This window comes from Musa acuminata, chromosome BXJ3-7 (assembly GCF_036884655.1).
Source record: "Musa acuminata AAA Group cultivar baxijiao chromosome BXJ3-7, Cavendish_Baxijiao_AAA, whole genome shotgun sequence".
Lineage (NCBI taxonomy): Eukaryota > Viridiplantae > Streptophyta > Magnoliopsida > Zingiberales > Musaceae > Musa > Musa acuminata.
Window position 1 is genome coordinate 7,290,720 of NC_088355.1, and position 17,189 is coordinate 7,307,908.

The 17,189-nt window shown below is 40.6% G+C and overlaps 3 protein-coding genes across 5 annotated transcripts; 2 read left to right on the forward strand and 1 right to left on the reverse strand.

Moving 5' to 3' along the window:
• Positions 1 to 446: 446 nt before the first annotated feature.
• Positions 447 to 3,213, reverse strand: LOC103991274 (two-on-two hemoglobin-3). The gene is made up of 4 exons (XM_009410662.3): positions 3,023 to 3,213; positions 2,812 to 2,942; positions 879 to 1,023; positions 447 to 773 (listed from the first exon to the last, which is right to left on the reverse strand). Exons 1-4 carry the CDS (start codon positions 3,160 to 3,162, stop codon positions 677 to 679), a joined length of 513 nt encoding a protein of 170 aa, XP_009408937.1. The 5' UTR covers positions 3,163 to 3,213; the 3' UTR covers positions 447 to 676.
• A 1,077-nt stretch (positions 3,214 to 4,290) lies between these two features.
• Positions 4,291 to 10,741, forward strand: LOC135643243 (heat shock 70 kDa protein 15-like). The gene is made up of 10 exons (XM_065159959.1): positions 4,291 to 4,429; positions 4,697 to 5,912; positions 6,771 to 6,998; positions 7,086 to 7,181; positions 7,273 to 7,521; positions 8,663 to 8,857; positions 8,944 to 9,090; positions 9,164 to 9,313; positions 9,744 to 9,874; positions 10,266 to 10,741. The coding sequence occupies exons 2-10, from the start codon at positions 4,743 to 4,745 to the stop codon at positions 10,456 to 10,458; spliced, it is 2,559 nt and encodes an 852-aa protein (XP_065016031.1). The 5' UTR covers positions 4,291 to 4,429; positions 4,697 to 4,742; the 3' UTR covers positions 10,459 to 10,741.
• Positions 10,742 to 13,145: 2,404 nt separating this feature from the next.
• Positions 13,146 to 15,779, forward strand: LOC103991276 (FCS-Like Zinc finger 10). Of its 3 annotated transcripts, none has more exons than XM_009410666.3 (3): positions 13,146 to 13,373; positions 13,987 to 15,078; positions 15,275 to 15,779. In XM_009410666.3, exons 2-3 carry the CDS (start codon positions 14,039 to 14,041, stop codon positions 15,402 to 15,404), a joined length of 1,170 nt encoding a protein of 389 aa, XP_009408941.2. In that variant the 5' UTR covers positions 13,146 to 13,373; positions 13,987 to 14,038; the 3' UTR covers positions 15,405 to 15,779. The 3 variants fall into 3 exon arrangements, with proteins under 3 accessions (XP_009408941.2, XP_009408940.2, XP_018684217.2); XM_009410665.3 differs by having other exon boundaries at positions 13,146 to 13,369; XM_018828672.2 differs by lacking the exon at positions 13,146 to 13,373 and adding an exon at positions 13,384 to 13,597.
• Positions 15,780 to 17,189: the final 1,410 nt, after the last annotated feature.

Below are 17,189 nucleotides of genomic sequence, written 5' to 3' on the forward strand. Positions count from 1 at the left end.
AGTTCTAAACAGAACAATCATACGATATAGGATGGTCTATCGCGACCAAAAGTCTTCACAAGTGCCTATAGAATACTATTACGAAACAAAACAATAGAATACTATTACGAAACAAAACAATAAATTAACCTTGGATATTATCTCAAAGACTCATCCAACCAATTGTCATCCGAGTAACTCATAGGTGTTGTGCTTGTTGACACACTACATCATTCTACGGAACTAAAAAATCTCCAAAATAACTATTCGGATGGTTTATTTCTAAACAATTTTACCTCTACACAACCTATATTTACGAGCCTAAAATGATCACAAAAACTAACCAAAATGAAACTATCTGCTTCAAAACCTAAAAGAAATATGTACAGTACCACACGAAATCTAAAAGAATCAGAGCGTTGCTGTTGGAGAGTCCATGATCAAACGTGCGCACAAGCAACTTCCGATTCAAGAGGATAATGGATGACTTGCCAATTCCAAAGTTTCAAATTGCACAGGCATAATGAACGGCGAGCAGCAATTGCTGCAGCTCACATCAGCACATGACAGCATCCAATAGCACAATTGTCAGGTCATCTCGTAGAGATGAACCTTTATGATCATCTGATATGGTTGATTTGTATGCATAAGATGTCATGTAACGAGTCTATCAATCGTACAGCAAGCAATTTAAATCCTATGAGGATGTCGAGTCACTTGTTGCCTGATTTCTTTGAACTGCTTGCCTTTGCTTGATCATCTCATTCCCAGCTACAAGAAAGTAAGCAGTGTGCCTGAAAAGGAAAAAAAAAGAAAAGAAAAGAAAAGAAAATGAACGAAATGACGATAACGCGAGCTGATGGTTTTGGACAAAGAAATCCTGGTTGATAGATAAATGCCTGAAAAAATTCATCATTTTGACTTTTGAATCCGGATCAATGCTCGGGATGCTTTCCAATGCTTGTTCCATGTGGTACAGCCACCTCTCGGCTGCCTGATGAGTAACCGGAAACGGGGCATGTCGTCCAATCAGCGCTGGATGGCCTGCAACAATAACACCAAAGATATTATTGCTATGATGCCCTCCATTAAACCCAATGCAGTAGGAATCTTTGACAAACAGGACAAGGTGAGAATATGTTATACCGTCTTCCTAGTACAATTTGAAAAAGTAATAATCTTTTCACGATTCTATCAATAGTTAAAAGCAATACATTTCATACCTTTGATTCTTTAAGATAGCAGGTGAACAAGCAGTGCAGCATTCACAAATCACCCAACTCTGATTCATAATATAGTCAAAACTCCAAAACTTTAGAAGCTTATCATTTTTACATTTATCATATCCCGATAAGATTGTTCCAATTTATCCCCTCGGACGCTTAAAGTTTATCATTCACAAATTACCCAACCCGAAAATACAAATAACTACATGTAGATTCAACCCTTTGAAAGCATATGGTACTTTCTACTAATTGAAAGGCTAACTTGCATCATCTCTATTAGCATATAGAGAAAAAAAAGGATGAACAGAGAGAAATAGGAAGGCCAAAACATATTCTCCATTTAAAGGAACTTTTAGGGGGACAAGAATCATGTTTCCCATAACTAAATATGCATAAAACAGAAAATTCAAAGATTTATCATCTCAAGTATTCCATGAATCACACATAGTGCCATATCATCTAGGTTAAGAATCCAAGATAGATAGATTAAAGACGCACCACCAGATTAAGATTCATATCATCTAATGACTTAAACGAGGTGTGCCGACTACACTAGGACTTGAAGTTCTCTGAGTCATATGGTTAAGTCCTCTAAATTTCTTTGGATATGATAGCAAAGTACCCTGGTGCAACTTACATCTCTATGTATCCTTCACTTACTACCGACATCAACTTAAGTTCTTGACCTTTGACACATTAAACTGTCATCATCTACCCAGTACGTGAGCCCATCACAAAGTTCTTAGATTGGATCTCGATTCTTCTGCGATCCAAATTCCAGAATCGACAATAACATGGAGAAAGGGTCTTGAGGTGTACATGCCCCATGGTAATTTCTTTCCAAATCAAAGATTCTAAAGAAATCACAAACATGGTCAGAGTACACATCTTCAGGTAATTTATAAAATTTGACACCCAGATTCTGTTACCAAAAGATCAAGGTTGCGTAAACCATAATTCAATATCTAAGTGAAAAAAACACACAATGTTTGCTAACTCAAATGCATAATTTCTTTTTTCCATGCTTGGATGAAAATATGCCAAACACATAATTACTGTAATTTAGGACGACAAAGAGCACCAGTAAAATAGAAAATTTGGGAAAGTTTGAATCCTTAATCTCCGTCACTGAACAATGAGTTACATGCTTACTCTGATTTCTTTCAAATTCAAAGATTCTAAATACATCAGAAACATAGTCAGAGTACACATCTTGAGTTAATTTATGAATCTCGACACCCAGATTCTGTTAACAAAAGGTCAAGGTTATGTAAGTCATAATTGAATATGAAAGTGAAAGAAACCATTATATTTGCTAACTCAATATGCAACTTCCCTACTTTCCTGTTTGGATAAAAATGTCAATAACATAAACTACTGTAATTTAAGACAATAAGAGAGCACCCGAGGCTAAATCCATCGTCTCTTCCACAGAAGAGTATGCTAAATACTTGCTATATCTTCATGGAAAGACGAAATACAAATTCGTAAGAACCAGAGGAGGGAAACACGCAGATGAACAGCTCGATCTTGCTTGCATTCGGAGAAAATCAAAAGAGACCACCATACCGCTACACCTAAACACGAAGTGACATGTTCCCATTACCTTTCCTCTGGGAATAGAGATCGGGGCCTCCCATCCTCTGCACGAAGAACTCGTACTGGTTCTGGATCGCATCCTCCTTCTTCGAATTAGCAAAGATCGACCGGAACCACTCCTCCTCGTCATCGTAGACCCTACCGACCCAAAAGGTCAAACCCCGACGACCATAACAGACGATCCAAGAGAGAGGAAATCCCAGGGAGAATACGTTCACCTGTTGTAGAAGTTGGTGGAGAGGTCGATGAAGGGCTGGATTCCACCGAGGGCTTGGAAGATGTTGGTGTCGTCGATGGCGAAGGCGTCGCTCGCCGCCACCCCGCTCCACTCCGACGCCTTCTGCTGTAGGGATTGCATTCCTCGTCTCTTAAGCTTTCTCTCTCTTTAACGGTGATCGACCGAGGATGAGATCAAACGCTGAAGAGGTATTTATATCACTCCGCGTGTGCCACGCGTTCATCGGATGGTCGAGGATGCGGCAGTATAGTGGGTTCTTTTCATTATGAAGGATGGATTCTTTTCTTGCCCGCCTCCAACGTACCCACCTGCTAATGGCTTAGGATTCCGCTAGGAATCAAACATAGCGGACACTGGGGTCCACTAATGGTCCAGTTAGTGTCCGGTACGTTTACCGCGTGCGTCGTTAGCGAGTATAAGGAAATATAAATTTTTCAGTGCGCCTTTACGCCAATCGCCAATCGAATCCGCTCGTGGTTTTGGTCGATGCGGCGGCAGATGCTCGTGTCGTCATTTTTCACGGGAATGGCGCCACGTTAGGAAATCAAGCGTGCTCTGCAGGAGGACTGAAGCACCATCGACAATTTCCGGGGTGATGTGGTCTCTCTTCCTACGGGCGCAGCGCCTATGTGCCTGCCGACCCAGGAGGCAGGCTTGCCATGGTCATCGAATGGCAGGTCCCACAAGCCGTGGCAGCGTCTAACGGGCAGCTGCGATGGGCCCCAGTTGCTGACCCATGAAAAGGCGTGCCCCATGTGTTGTGCTCCGGAGATGCTTGCACGCCAGGGGCCCATTCGGTTGGGCCCAGTTATTCCTGACCTTTTAAGTGTCTTGGAGACCCGGTCTGCGGAGCGGGCCCACCTAGCGGGTCCAATAAGCAGAGTTACAACAGAGTGGGTTTATTATCCGTCCAATAATTCAAATGAGTATAATATTTGAAACGATTAAGAATCAACAATGCATCATCGTTTCCTAATTAGTCGCTACAAGTCGTCCTAACGGAGATCACGAAGTCTAACCGCTGTTAAGATGATATCTTTACGTGTGAGGCTCGAAACCAACAGAAGCTTCGGGAAAACGCCGAAGCGGTCGAGCGGGCTTTTCTGACGCCCACCGCGATCGACCGTCTCGAGTGCGAATCGGTCGATCTCCTCCGTACGATATAGGTTCCGACGGTCGTGATGGAATCAGATCTTCAACGCACGAAACTCGACGCCGCTCTAGGCTCTTCGACCCGAGATGGTTCTAGAGAACGGACGAGACGACACCGCCGCTCTTCGTGTATCTAATCCCCCTACTCGCGGTGGCGGAAGACCTAGAGAGGAGAAGGTCTCGATCGAGAGAGCTCGCTTCGCGTTGGATCTAACAAAAGCTTGGCTCCGTTGAGGTACGATCCAAATCTCCCCTTCCTTAGATCCTTCCTTCTTGCCCAAAACCCAAGGTTTTGGTGTGCTTCGGTCGATATAGGGACCCAAAAACCCATTCTTTGGATTTTATGTTCTTTGCTTCTGTACTAGCTGTTGATCTGATTCGGATCGGTTGTGCAGCAACTTTGAGGCTTTTTTCGTTTCGATCAGGTGTTGTTTCGTGAGATTTTTGGTAATTCGTTACTTGTGCCGTTGATATTGACGTGTTTCCGTGCGTCGATGTGCAGATCTCATTTCCTTTGGCGCCCGGGATACGAGGTAATTGTAGAGAAGATGAGTGTTGTTGGATTCGACGTCGGAAATGAGAGCTGCATTGTAGCTGTTGCCCGTCAACGCGGCATCGATGTGGTGCTCAATGATGAGTCGAAGCGCGAGACCCCGGCGGTGGTATGCTTTGGCGAGAAGCAGCGGTTCATCGGCACTGCCGGAGCGGCGTCATCCGTGATGAACCCTAAAAACACGGTGTCGCAGATTAAACGCCTTGTTGGCCGGAAATTTTCTGATCCTGAGCTCCAGAGGGATATCCAATCGCTTCCGTTTAAGGTAACGGAAGGGCGGGATGGGTTCCCGCTGATCCATGCCAACTACCTTGGCGAGCTGAGGGCCTTCACTCCGATGCAAATTCTTGCGATGGTCCTCTCCAATTTGAAGACTATTGCCGAGACAAATCTGCATGCGGCGGTTGTGGATTGTTGCATAGGGATTCCGGTTTACTTTACTGATCTCCAGCGGAGGGCAGTGCTGGATGCTGCTACTATTGCTGGATTGCACCCTCTCCGACTGCTCCATGAGACCACTGCAACTGCATTGGCTTATGGTATCTATAAGACAGATTTGCCAGAGAGTGATCAGCTTAATGTGGCTTTTGTTGATGTGGGTCATGCAAGCATGCAGGTCTGCATAGCTGGATTCAAGAAGGGGAAGCTGAAGATTTTGGCACATTCTTATGACCGATCACTTGGAGGGAGAGACTTTGATGAAGTGCTATTCAAGCACTTTGCTGCCAAATTTAAGGATGAATACAAGATAGATGTGTATCAGAATGCCCGTGCTTGCCTCAGGCTCCGAGCAGCATGTGAAAAGCTGAAGAAGGTTCTTAGTGCGAACCCAGAAGCACCACTGAACATCGAGTGTTTGATGGAGGAGAAGGATGTGAGGGGGTTTATCAAGAGGGAAGAATTTGAGCACATCAGTGCCCCCATATTGGAGCGCGTTAAGGGACCATTGGAGAAGGCACTTGCAGAAGCTGGCCTGAGTGTAGAGAACATACACTCGGTTGAGGTTGTTGGATCAGGCTCTCGGGTTCCTGCTATTATTAGGATATTAACGGAGTTTTTCGGGAAAGAGCCTAGACGGACCATGAACGCAAGTGAGTGTGTTGCTCGGGGCTGTGCTCTACAATGTGCTATTCTTAGTCCTACATTTAAAGTGCGGGAATTTCAGGTATTAGATTATCCACCTATTTCATTCAATTGCAATTAGTGTCAGAGATGATCATTTTTTCCTCTCAGAATATTTTTCTTAATGTACCACTGGGGTCTGCTCAGGGATTCCCATTTGAATTGCTGGATAACTTTTCAATCAAAATCCTTTGTACTTCCAGTTGCATATAGCTAAATTGAATGGTCCATACACTGCAGAAAGGTCATAGTAGACATGTAGTTCTCTTGACAAATTTGTGAATTGATGTTGTTTGTTGGTCTACTCCTGTCACTTTCTGGTGAGGTGTTTGAATCTCTTGTTTCATGTATGTTATACATTGCACTCTTAACAAGGCTCTCTGCAACTTTGCTGTATTTGTTGTCTAGATTTTAAACAAGGCTCTCTGCAACTTTGCTGTCTTTGTTGTCTAGATTTTAAATGTTATGCAATGTTTCATTGTCTTAACTTCTGTACTTAATATTGTTTCTTTTCCATTTTGTGTCTTTGATTGCCATTAATGTTTCTCAAATAGTTCTTGGGTAAATTATTATACAGTGCAAGAAATAGAGTATAGAGAGGAATTTGTTGCTTATGTTTAAGATTCAGGATAAGGCTTAATGTAACGAACAGCTCGCCTGTTCTTGTAACTTTTGTTGTTAATTCCAATACTCAAACTAAAATGACTTGATGATTGTTGTCTGTCTTGTTCTTGTCATGCAATAAGTGTTATTTTACATGTTATTTACTGCTGTTGCCTATTTTATCAGTTCATTCATTTCATTATGTGATCCTTGTCATGTTTATGTATATTATTATAGATATGTGGACATACTTGGACCTGTGGTTTCTTATCTTTGACAATTTTTTCTATGGCGAAAGGTTCATGAGAGTTTCCCCTTTTCAATAGCGCTGTCATGGAAAGGATCTGCCCCTGATTCTCAGACTGTTGGATCAGAAAACCAGCAGAGTTCAGTTGTTTTTCCAAAAGGGAATCCAATCCCAAGTGTCAAAGCTCTTGCATTTTATAGATCTAGAACTTTCACAGTTGATGTTGTGTATGCTGATGTCGGTGATTTGCAAGTTCCAGCGGAAATTAGCACATACACGGTAACTAGCATATACAAAAACATCCCACCATATCATTCGTATTATGTGTTTCTTGTTCTTCTTGACAGCAAATATCTTGTTGGACAGATTGGTCCTTTCCAAACCAGCAAAGGCGAGCGTGCTAAGTTGAAAGTAAAAGTTCGGTTGAATCTCCATGGAATTGTTTCTATTGAGTCGGCCACTGTAAGTCATAAGTAGTATCTCTTTCTAATTTGTGGTCCTTAGTCTTGAATCCTATACACCTCAAAAGTAATATATATCCTACTTGGTGCAGATGTTGGAAGAAGAGGAAGTTGAAGTTGCAGTATCTGACACGGCAGAGGTGACAAAGGAGTCTATGGACATGGATGAAGCAACAAAATTTTCCTCTAAAACTGAAAATGATGAAAATGGTTCCTCCAAAACTGAAAATGATGTAGACATGCAGGAAGCTGAAGGAACCACTGACAATTCTAGTGCTGGGTTCGAGAATGGAGCACCAAAGGCCGGGGAAAAGCCTGTTCAGATGGATACAGATTCCAAGGTTTGTAAATCATCAATTTTGGTCTCGTTAGCATGGTGACATTGTCGTCTGATAATTTGATCAAAATGCTTATCTCATCTTCTGTTGTTTCTTCTAAGTAGTGGTAATTCCTTGTGTCTGGTTTTTACTGTTTCTTTATATTATATATGACCCGTGACCTGCTTTCTAATTTTAGTTTTGCTATCTTTTCTGGAATTGTATAAGTAATTATTCTTGCAATTCCATCCAATCTATGATCTGATGCCTATAGTTATTTCTTCTTTGTTATGATTATTGGAGTCTCATCTTTTTTATCTTAAGATTTAATGTGTTCAACAAGGGTAGTTCTGAAGTTTCTATGAGATGTGATGACACTTAGTCTGAAGTCCTCTTACTAATTGGTGCTCGGTATATCTTAGTCAACCATAGAATTATTTGTCTATCATTTCATTTTGATTTTGTATTGACTTTTAAACTGATAGTAGTGAGAAAATGCATGTGTTTGCTGCTTAGCTTGTTTAGCAATGTCTCATCATATGATGCTAGTGCAAAGTAGTTACATAAACACAAACAACTGTTAAACATCTTCTTGCTGTTTCTTCTTGATATTTTGGTTTTCCAAAAATTTGAACTTTTTATGGCCTTGCACCATATAAAACTTCAACCCTATTAAATGTGCTACTAACGATAACTACTAGGTTGGCTTTAGACACTTTTTGATTGTGTCTTGTGGCTTAACTAACCTATGGTCGAGTGATCCACTAGTCTCAATACAAAGGTGGATGCTGATGGGTAGCATTCTGATAAAACTCATCCACCCTCTTATAGAGTTGCCATCAGTGTTGACAGTCTCCTTTCTTGGGGCTTTTTTTTTTTTCATTGGGTTTTGTCACCTCATATCACAGTTTTGATTGTAGTTGGCAGAGCACAAGAATTATCTTTTCTGGAGAAAGTAAGATGATATATTTTGCCACTATACAGATTCACAACTTTGTTATGCTTTGGCCTAGCACGTATATCTTCTGAATGTCGTCTGAGCATAGTATATGTCAGATGGTGATTACATTTTGTTTATCATGGAATTCATGATGTGTGAAAAGAATCCCATGGTATATAGCCTTTTATAACTTGACTCTTTGATTGGGACTTATTTACACTACAGGCTGAAGTTTCGAAAAAGAAGGTCAAGAAAACCAATGTGCCTGTGACTGAGTTGGTTTATGGTGGGATGTTGGCTGAAGAATTGCAAAAAGCAGTCGAGAAAGAGTTTGAAATGGCCCTCCAAGACAGGGTGATGGAAGAAACGAAGGACAAGAAAAATGCCGTGGAGGCATATGTGTATGATATGCGTAACAAGGTATGGTGCATCTTATCCATCCTTCCACTACGTCATATGTGGTTTAGCCTGTTTCATTCAGCTAACACTAGATCCTTTATATGCAGTTGTATGACAAATATCAGGATTTTGTTACACCAACAGAGAAGGAAGCGCTTATCATGAAGCTTCAGGAGGTTGAGGATTGGTTGTATGAAGATGGAGAGGATGAAACAAAGGGTGTTTATGTTGCTAAGCTTGAGGAGCTCAAAAAGGTATACCTTAGGCCCAGTAGACTACTTAAAAACATCTGTTCGATGCATCTGAGGTTGGCTTGTCTAATTTCAGACGGGTGATCCGGTCGAAGAGCGTTACAAGGAATGGACAGAGAGAGGTCCTGCCATTGATCAACTGGCTTATTGTATTAATAGTTTCAGAGAAGTGGCTTTGTCCAATGATCCCAAATTTGATCACATAGATTTAGCTGAAAAGCAGAAGGTAATGTCAAAAAAACAATGCTGCTTTCGCACCTGACTAGGTTTTGTTTTCTGAGAGCATTCCTTTTGTCAAGTGAGCTCCTGCGGTAAGCTGCTTTCAGTCATAGATAGGAAAATATTTAGAAGCAGATGGTCGTGATATATGCTAGAACCTGGGATCTCTAGTTGAAATTATAAATTCTATGTGCTATCCTTTTTAGAAGCCTGTGTTAGTTAATTTCAAGAGGAGACTTCCCTTTTGCTTGCTGTCTAGCGAGTATGGGCAGCTTTAGAAGTTCTATTATATGCTGGTTTGGTAAACCAAACCTGCTTCTAAGTGAAGATTTGAGATGACCTTTTTTTCTCAATCTTGTATCTGCATAGTGGTCTAGAGTCTAATAGTGATGATAAAAACTGTGGTAACATGCTTGGTTTGTTGATTTGTTGTACAGGTAATTAATGAATGTGGAGAAGCAGAATCATGGTTAAGGGAGAAGAAACAGCAGCAGGATGCTTTACCTAAATATGCCAATCCGGTTCTTCTTTCTCCGGATCTAAAGAGAAAAGCTGAGACACTAGACAGGTAAGTTCAATTATAGATGTCTTGAATATATTCAACTTGATTGTACCATCTGTGATTTACCTCTTGGAAGTGAAAAGTATATCTGTAGGACTGTTCATCTGCTTTCGTATGAAATCAACCTAGAGTGGTTCACTAGTTGTCTTTTGAAGGATAGATGCTATTCGTTGGCTATGCTTTATTATCCTTTTAGTTCTATAGGACTATTAATTGTTGGTTAAGAATGTAAGAGCAGTTTCACGTCATGCTGTAATCATTTACACGTTCTTGTATGATGTTTAATTTATCCAAAATCGCTAATCCTCATTTGGAGCTGAGCAAATATGAAATGTATTCTATGCAATTAGAGCCTGAGATTTCCATGGAAAGTAATTGTGAGTGCATGTGTGAGTAGGTTTTGCAAGCCGATAATGACAAAGCCGAGGCCACCTCCACCCAAGCCACAGCCTTCTCCGACTGAGGCACCACCAGCTCAACCTCAGACCGCCGAGCAGCAGCAGGCGACCGATGGAAGCAGACCGACACCACCTGCAACAGCTTCCGAGCCGATGGACACCGACAAATCAGGGGGTGAACCTGCAGCGTGAAAGTGCCTCTTAATACTATGATGTGATGATCTCAGTTTCAAACCATCCTCAGTTTGTTGGAGCAGCATGAAATGGTCAGTTGGGTACTCTTAAATCTCAGTCTTGTGTTTTACTTATTTGTAGCAAATGTGGATTGTCGTGAAATCCAGCGAGAAAGGTGTCCTTTTGGGGTTTGGGGGGTCTTTAATCCGGCAAATTGGTTCCTCCTGTTGAAATCTGCCAATTTTACAGCTTCACCTGTTTTGGTTTAATTTATGGCAATACATCGGACATCATTCATATGCGATCTTTTCTCGTCTTTTCTTATTGCTTGTGTGAATGATGCGAGCTAATGACATGATCATTACCCAGCAGACCAATAAATCTTAAGCGGAGAGCTCATCGTCTGGATTGCTTCCTGGGAGTGGGTTTGGTACGTTGCAAGAATAATTAAAGAAAATGTGAACTTCTTTTCATTGTCTATTTAATTGAGAATACTTCCAAGGCTTCGTTCATTAATGCTTCATATTCTTTTTCCCGAAAAATAGGTTAATTAGAATGATAAAAATGATGCCATCTTGGGCATTTATATTAATCAAAATTTTATCAAATAATCTCTCATATATAATTAAGTTTCTGACATCTGAAACCACAAAACAGCATAAAATGTGACAATAATTAAGGGATAATTATGCACTTACAAGATTAGTAGGATGGATTTCGTGGGTGTATCTTCAATTCTTTTGTGCTGAAGCCGTCCAACGTAGAACCACTAATCTGGTCGGTCCCCTTCGATTCTTTATATTTGCTAGTGTTACATATTTGTCGTCGTCTACGGGTAATCAAGAAGACACTGGAAACGAAGCTGGTGCTATACTTCGAACGTGCAACCAGAAACAGCAGTCTTCCAATTCATGCCATTCCTTCTTTCTAGTTGTTATGGGAAAAGATCGTAATGGAGACAGGCCAAAAGAATTCGCAGCGGTCACATGACGTACTTGCGAGCGGCCGATGGATGTGAGTGAGTGAGTAAGGAACATGGCTTGTGTGTTCTTGTTCTGACATCAGTACTGGAAACGCCCGTTTCTAACTCAATAATGCAGACTGTTCTGACATCTTTTGTTCATCCAGATTTTTAATGGTGGGATTAAATGGGATCTCATCTCGGCACTTCGCGATTAATCTCATTAAGGTTTTCATCGTCAAAATAAATTATCATAAAAAGGTCTCAAACTTTCGAACCGAAAAAAATTATCAAACGAGATTTCATTACTTACTTTCTAAAATAATCATGTGGATTTTTTTCCTTACAAAAAATAATATTTTCTTTTAGGAATTTAATCGTCTTTGACTAGAAATAAATTTAATCAAACCAAATTTGATTTGAGTTATATTGAACCGAGAGAGATGGAGATAGTTTTAGAAATCGGATTAGATCAAACGGGTATCACTTCTCTCTCTTGAACTCATTTTATCTATGTTTTTTCAAATCATATGTGTATATAATGTATATATGCGTGAGAGGTCAAATTTTAAATTCATAAATAGATGACTATGATGCCAAAGGGAGGTCAATTTGGCCTCATATAATATACATCCACGTGATAAAATAAGATGAATCCAAGAAACAAAGTATCATCACATCTTTTTACATGATGACAGAAATAGATATACATGTCCTTATATGTTTAGTTAAAACTAGGCATCACTAGAGATCAACTTCACCTTGGTATGTCCACCTTGCCTTGCCTTGGCCATATGATATGTGGTTAGAGGACAAAGTTTAATATTGGTTAGAGTAATTTTCATACACCATTATTACTCATGAAAGGGACTAATAATCATATATATATTTATATGTATTGTGATTATTCAAAAGGGATGATTTGGCTCACCACATTGATATTGTCTTTTACTTGGGCATAAGATACAGTGTTACATTTGATCCATCATCTTTCATGTATATAAATACATGGATCATGGATGAAGCTTCCTGGGTAGATCCACACTTGATTGGAATCACCAACATGGACAGTGGTAAACAGGGAGAGACACAGTAAATGTAATACATGTAAGAAGGATTCAACAACACAGATGATAGCTTTCCAAAAAGGATACTGTCATTGTGATCTCATCAGAACAAATGTGTCTTTGAATTGTTTTTGATGGATTATTGCTTTCATGGTTGATATGGTTAATTTTGCTCTATGATATAATGCTTGTTAATGACTTCATTCAATGGTTTACAGTCATGAGAAGGATTTGGAGTGGTAGATGGGCATTAGTGTCATAGGGAGTCAACTGGTTGGGTGTAACTATCCTATATTATTATACCTAAATTTTGAATAGAATGAATTATTTCATATCCTCTGCTATTACAAGGTTGATTAAATCATAAAAGATTCCTGGAAATGGAATAATGTATGCATTTACAAGCAGAAATTTTATTTACATGATATAAAAACTCAACTCTCAAAGGAATTCACCCTCACACTGATTAGATAAAAATTCATTTGGATGATGCATGCCTATCACATGTAAGAACCATTGTTCATGTACCCCACACATAAAATATGTGAGGATCCACATCAACCCATCAGTGTTTTTTGGGTGATTCAGCCAATTTAGTTTGATTTCTGATGGTCATGATTTAGAGGAGTATTTCAGAAGCCATACTGTTGCTCTGATTTTGATGCATGCAAGCAAAACTGAGGAGAGAGAAAGAGAGTGGTGTGTGACTGTGCACAGTGCAGGCTTTGATACATTTGTCAAACTATCTCAACACCACCTGGTGTGCTGCTGGTTTCTCCTATTCTTCTACCCAGGAGAATCTCTCATTTACTTTCAGGGGGTGAAGGATAGGGGAAACAAGGAAAGCAACTAAAGAAGAAGAGAAAAGAGTGGGCATGGTGGAATTTATTCCCTTTCCTTTGTGGGTTATGTTTCTATGATCTCTTCTTTTGACCCCTTTCTTTCTTGAATTATATAAACTCATATCATCTTCTCTTTTTTCATCTACCTTCCACTTGTTTGTATGATTTGGGGTTCATTTTGTTCTTGTTGAGTGGTTCAAGCATCAGGACTGGTTTTTGGGGAGAAAGATACATGGATGGGACTAATCTTCTATTCTGTTTGCTTTATGTTCCATATGCTATGCTATGTGGGTTGGTTTCTTGGATGTTTAAGAGATTACTCATCTCTTGCTTCCTTTTTCTGCTGATTTAAAAGCCTTCTTTGACCTCTTTCAGTGCTTGCCTTTGGTTAAACAAGTTGGTGGCTGCCCATAGTTCATTTCAGCAGTTCAATATTGTTTTTGGTGTTGTTTCATCATTACCAAAGGTTTTTTGGTACATTCATTTAGTTTTCATCTCATGCAATGAGGTGATGTTGATTTATGTTGATATTGCTCAATATATGATCAGTTTTGGAAAAGTACTATTTTTCTACTCATGCATGTCCTTCACTCCTCTGTCATTGATTGTTATGTGGAAAATTTTGATTTTGATTGATCCTTCTGCCCTCACCTCTTTGATCTTTTCATGTAAGCAGGAATGCCTAGCCTTCCTAGTGGCAAGAAAGGGGAAGTTGGAGGTTGAATATAATGCTGAGGAAAAGGAGCAGACCAATTCAGAAGGATCAAAGCAAAGGGTTCCTGATGTCTCATCCAGCCTCAGGCTCCTGCTTCCCCTCTGATGGTGTGGCGAAGAGGACCAGTTGTGCCTCCTTTCTTAATGTCCATGGCCATCTTGTAGGATTCAGCAACAAGAAGGGCTTATCAGAATCTGCTACAGTTTGGGGCCATACATCTCCCTTGGACAAGGTTTTATCCAGTATAACCAGATCAACAACAGGCATCATCGATGGTAGGCTTAGATGTTGGGACAGCAGCAGAGTAGGCCTTGGCCTGGTTGATACTCTCAATGATGAGGCCAAACCTTGTGTGAAGGTCTTAGGGTCATCTGAGAGCAGGAACATTGTGTTTGGTTCACAGATGAGGTTAAACTTCTCAACCCCCAAATCACATCAGGTTGGCCCGAGAGATGACCCTTTAGGAGCAGCTCCTCAAATCGGATCATCTAAACCTCGGTCAGTTTGCTCGGAGATGGCTATAGAATTAAAAGGATCTAAATTCGTCCATGAGGAGTATGGACTACTGCGATCGTGTTCAGTGGATACTGGTGGATTTTCTTTGCTCCTTACTAAATCTATTGGCAATAACCGTAAGTCCAATTCTGAAGTTCTTCGATCAGAATCTATGGATATATTGGATTCTCCCCCACTAGCTAAGGAGGATACCAATTTTGACAAAATCTCGGTGTCCTTACCGATATCTTTTGGCTCTTCTCATAGATTTATCGGTTCACTGTCAGCAAGTGAGATCGAGCAATCTGAAGATTACACTTGCATTATATCTCATGGTCCTAACCCTAGGATGACTCATATTTTTGGAGATTGCATACTTGAAAGCCACAGCATTGAATCACCAAAGATCAAGAATAAGCATAGGAAAGAGGATGAAGGGTCTACCTGGCTTTCAGAGCCCTCTGAGGAAATGTTGTCATGCTTTTTAAATGACTCTTTGAGCTTCTGTCTCTCTTGCAGGACGAAAGAGGAAGACGGAAAGGATATCTGCATGCACAGGTTAGTCCCCACAGGATCTCTGATCTCTTTTATTTTTCTTATCTTTATAGTGCATTATATGTTCCTTTTGCTCTGCATGATGAACCTGTTCCTGAGTCATTGACTATGCACACATGAACTGTGATTCTTATTGCTCAAAGAATTTCCACAAAGCAGCATCATTGTGAGTGTATTATGAACTTCCTATACATTGCAGAGGCAAGAAAGCTTTGTGTGGCTGTGAGTGCTGTAGGAATGGAACTTTGCTTGAAGAAAAGGAGAAAACCAGGATTATTTCATCTGGCTCTCCTGGTTCATCATTCCATGAGGAGACATTTCTTGAGTAGATGGCTTTGGCCTTATAGGCTGGAGGTTTGCCCAACCCTCCTTACACCGTGAGCATATAAGAGTTTAGGTTGGCAAGGTGAACAATTCGATCATCTGTCTGTCAAGAGCTGTCCATATGAAATCGTTGGCGGCCATGGATGATCAACATGTTCCTTAATTTGTTTGCTGGTTTTGTTTCAGAGTTCATGGTAATGTTGGTGAAATTTAGCAAGCAACTGTTCCACCCTCTCCTCTCTTTTCTTTCCTAAACCATAAACCAACCGTAAACATTGCCTCTTGATGGATGTTATCGATCTGTCTTTCTATTTAGCAGTGAATAAAACTCTGTTGGCTATATAAGTAAAAGAATATGAGTGATCAACTTTATGGCATAATTATGTTTCATTTGCTCTCTATATGCTTCTTTGGACTTGTATATGACATCGACACGAATGTATTAGCCTTTGCTGCACATGATCGAGTGTTCTTCTTGACTTGTAATGCATCAAACTGACAAATTAATGTTTAACCATTGCATCTGCTCCCAGTCTTTCTTGTTTATCGCATAATTAGTGTTTCCTGATGCTTCTTTCAATCGTGATGTACTTATGTGCCGGATTTTGGTGCAGACAATCGAATGTTCTTTGACTTATAATGCATTGAAGTGGAACATTATAATCACAGGCAGTCCCTTTCTTTTGCACTTTGCTTCAGCTCCACCCATAGTGACACACAACAATTTGCATTATATTCTCCTTTTGTGCAGCTAAATCTACCTCTTTGAACCCCAAGAATCTTAATCTGCCTTTCCTCTGCATGCATATGCTCTCTGTTCTTCTGCTCCTCGGTCGGAAGTGTTGACCTGTGCCAAAAGGCCAAGAAAAGCTATTGGATTCTTCTTGTGGCGTCTGTCTCTTTTGCCTTTGTTCCGAGTCTGTGACGTCCCCATGCCCGTCATCTTCTCTCTCCTTGTTGCTTCAAAAGTGTCATTCCATCTGCTGTCTGATGGCACAACCATCTACTGCCCTGTTCATATAAACAATTGGAATCCAGCTCCAGCATTTGAGAACTATCAAGAACTCCATTACTGCATCAGATTTAATTGGCTCAAGTCTCTCTACCTTGAAACCTGGAGAGACAAAAGAAAAAGTCTTGATGACACAAATGAATCACCTGTTGCTTCAGATGGATGAGCAAGGCAATGCCCAATGAACCCTTCTTCTTCTTCCTCCTCCTCTCCTGCCGCTCTTGCTCTGATACCTTGCGATGTAAGTGGCCACTGTTGGCTCCTCCCGAAAACGCTCATTCTACCTCTGACCTTGAAACAAGCAGATCCATGGATCGCACACCTTGCGAATCTGCCCATCTTGGAATTCTCAACAGGATTGGACCTAGTTCGGTCCATAACATGAACAACAGAGCCCACAATTGCATCTTCCGGACAACTCATAAAATGAGGGCCTTATAGTCCAATCCACCACCACCTCCGCCTCCCCGGCGACGTCGCATTCCGCGATAAGTATTCTTGCTTTAGGGAAAGATTCTGAGATAGGTTCACGGTTAAACCCTGACGCCGTGGAACTCGTTGTAAACGATGCAAAGGACGCGGTCGATGCCAGCAAGTGGGCGTCTTCAACCTTGGGACGCGACGCAAGCGATGTTGCCTCACGACTCTTCTTATAATTCTGGAGGAGGAAGAAAGATTGGATAATAAGAAGATGCTGAAACGATCACTAGAACTTCAAGGTGGGGTTTTTATGTTGGGTTCACAAGTGCTAATCTTTGTTTTCATTTAACAGTTGATT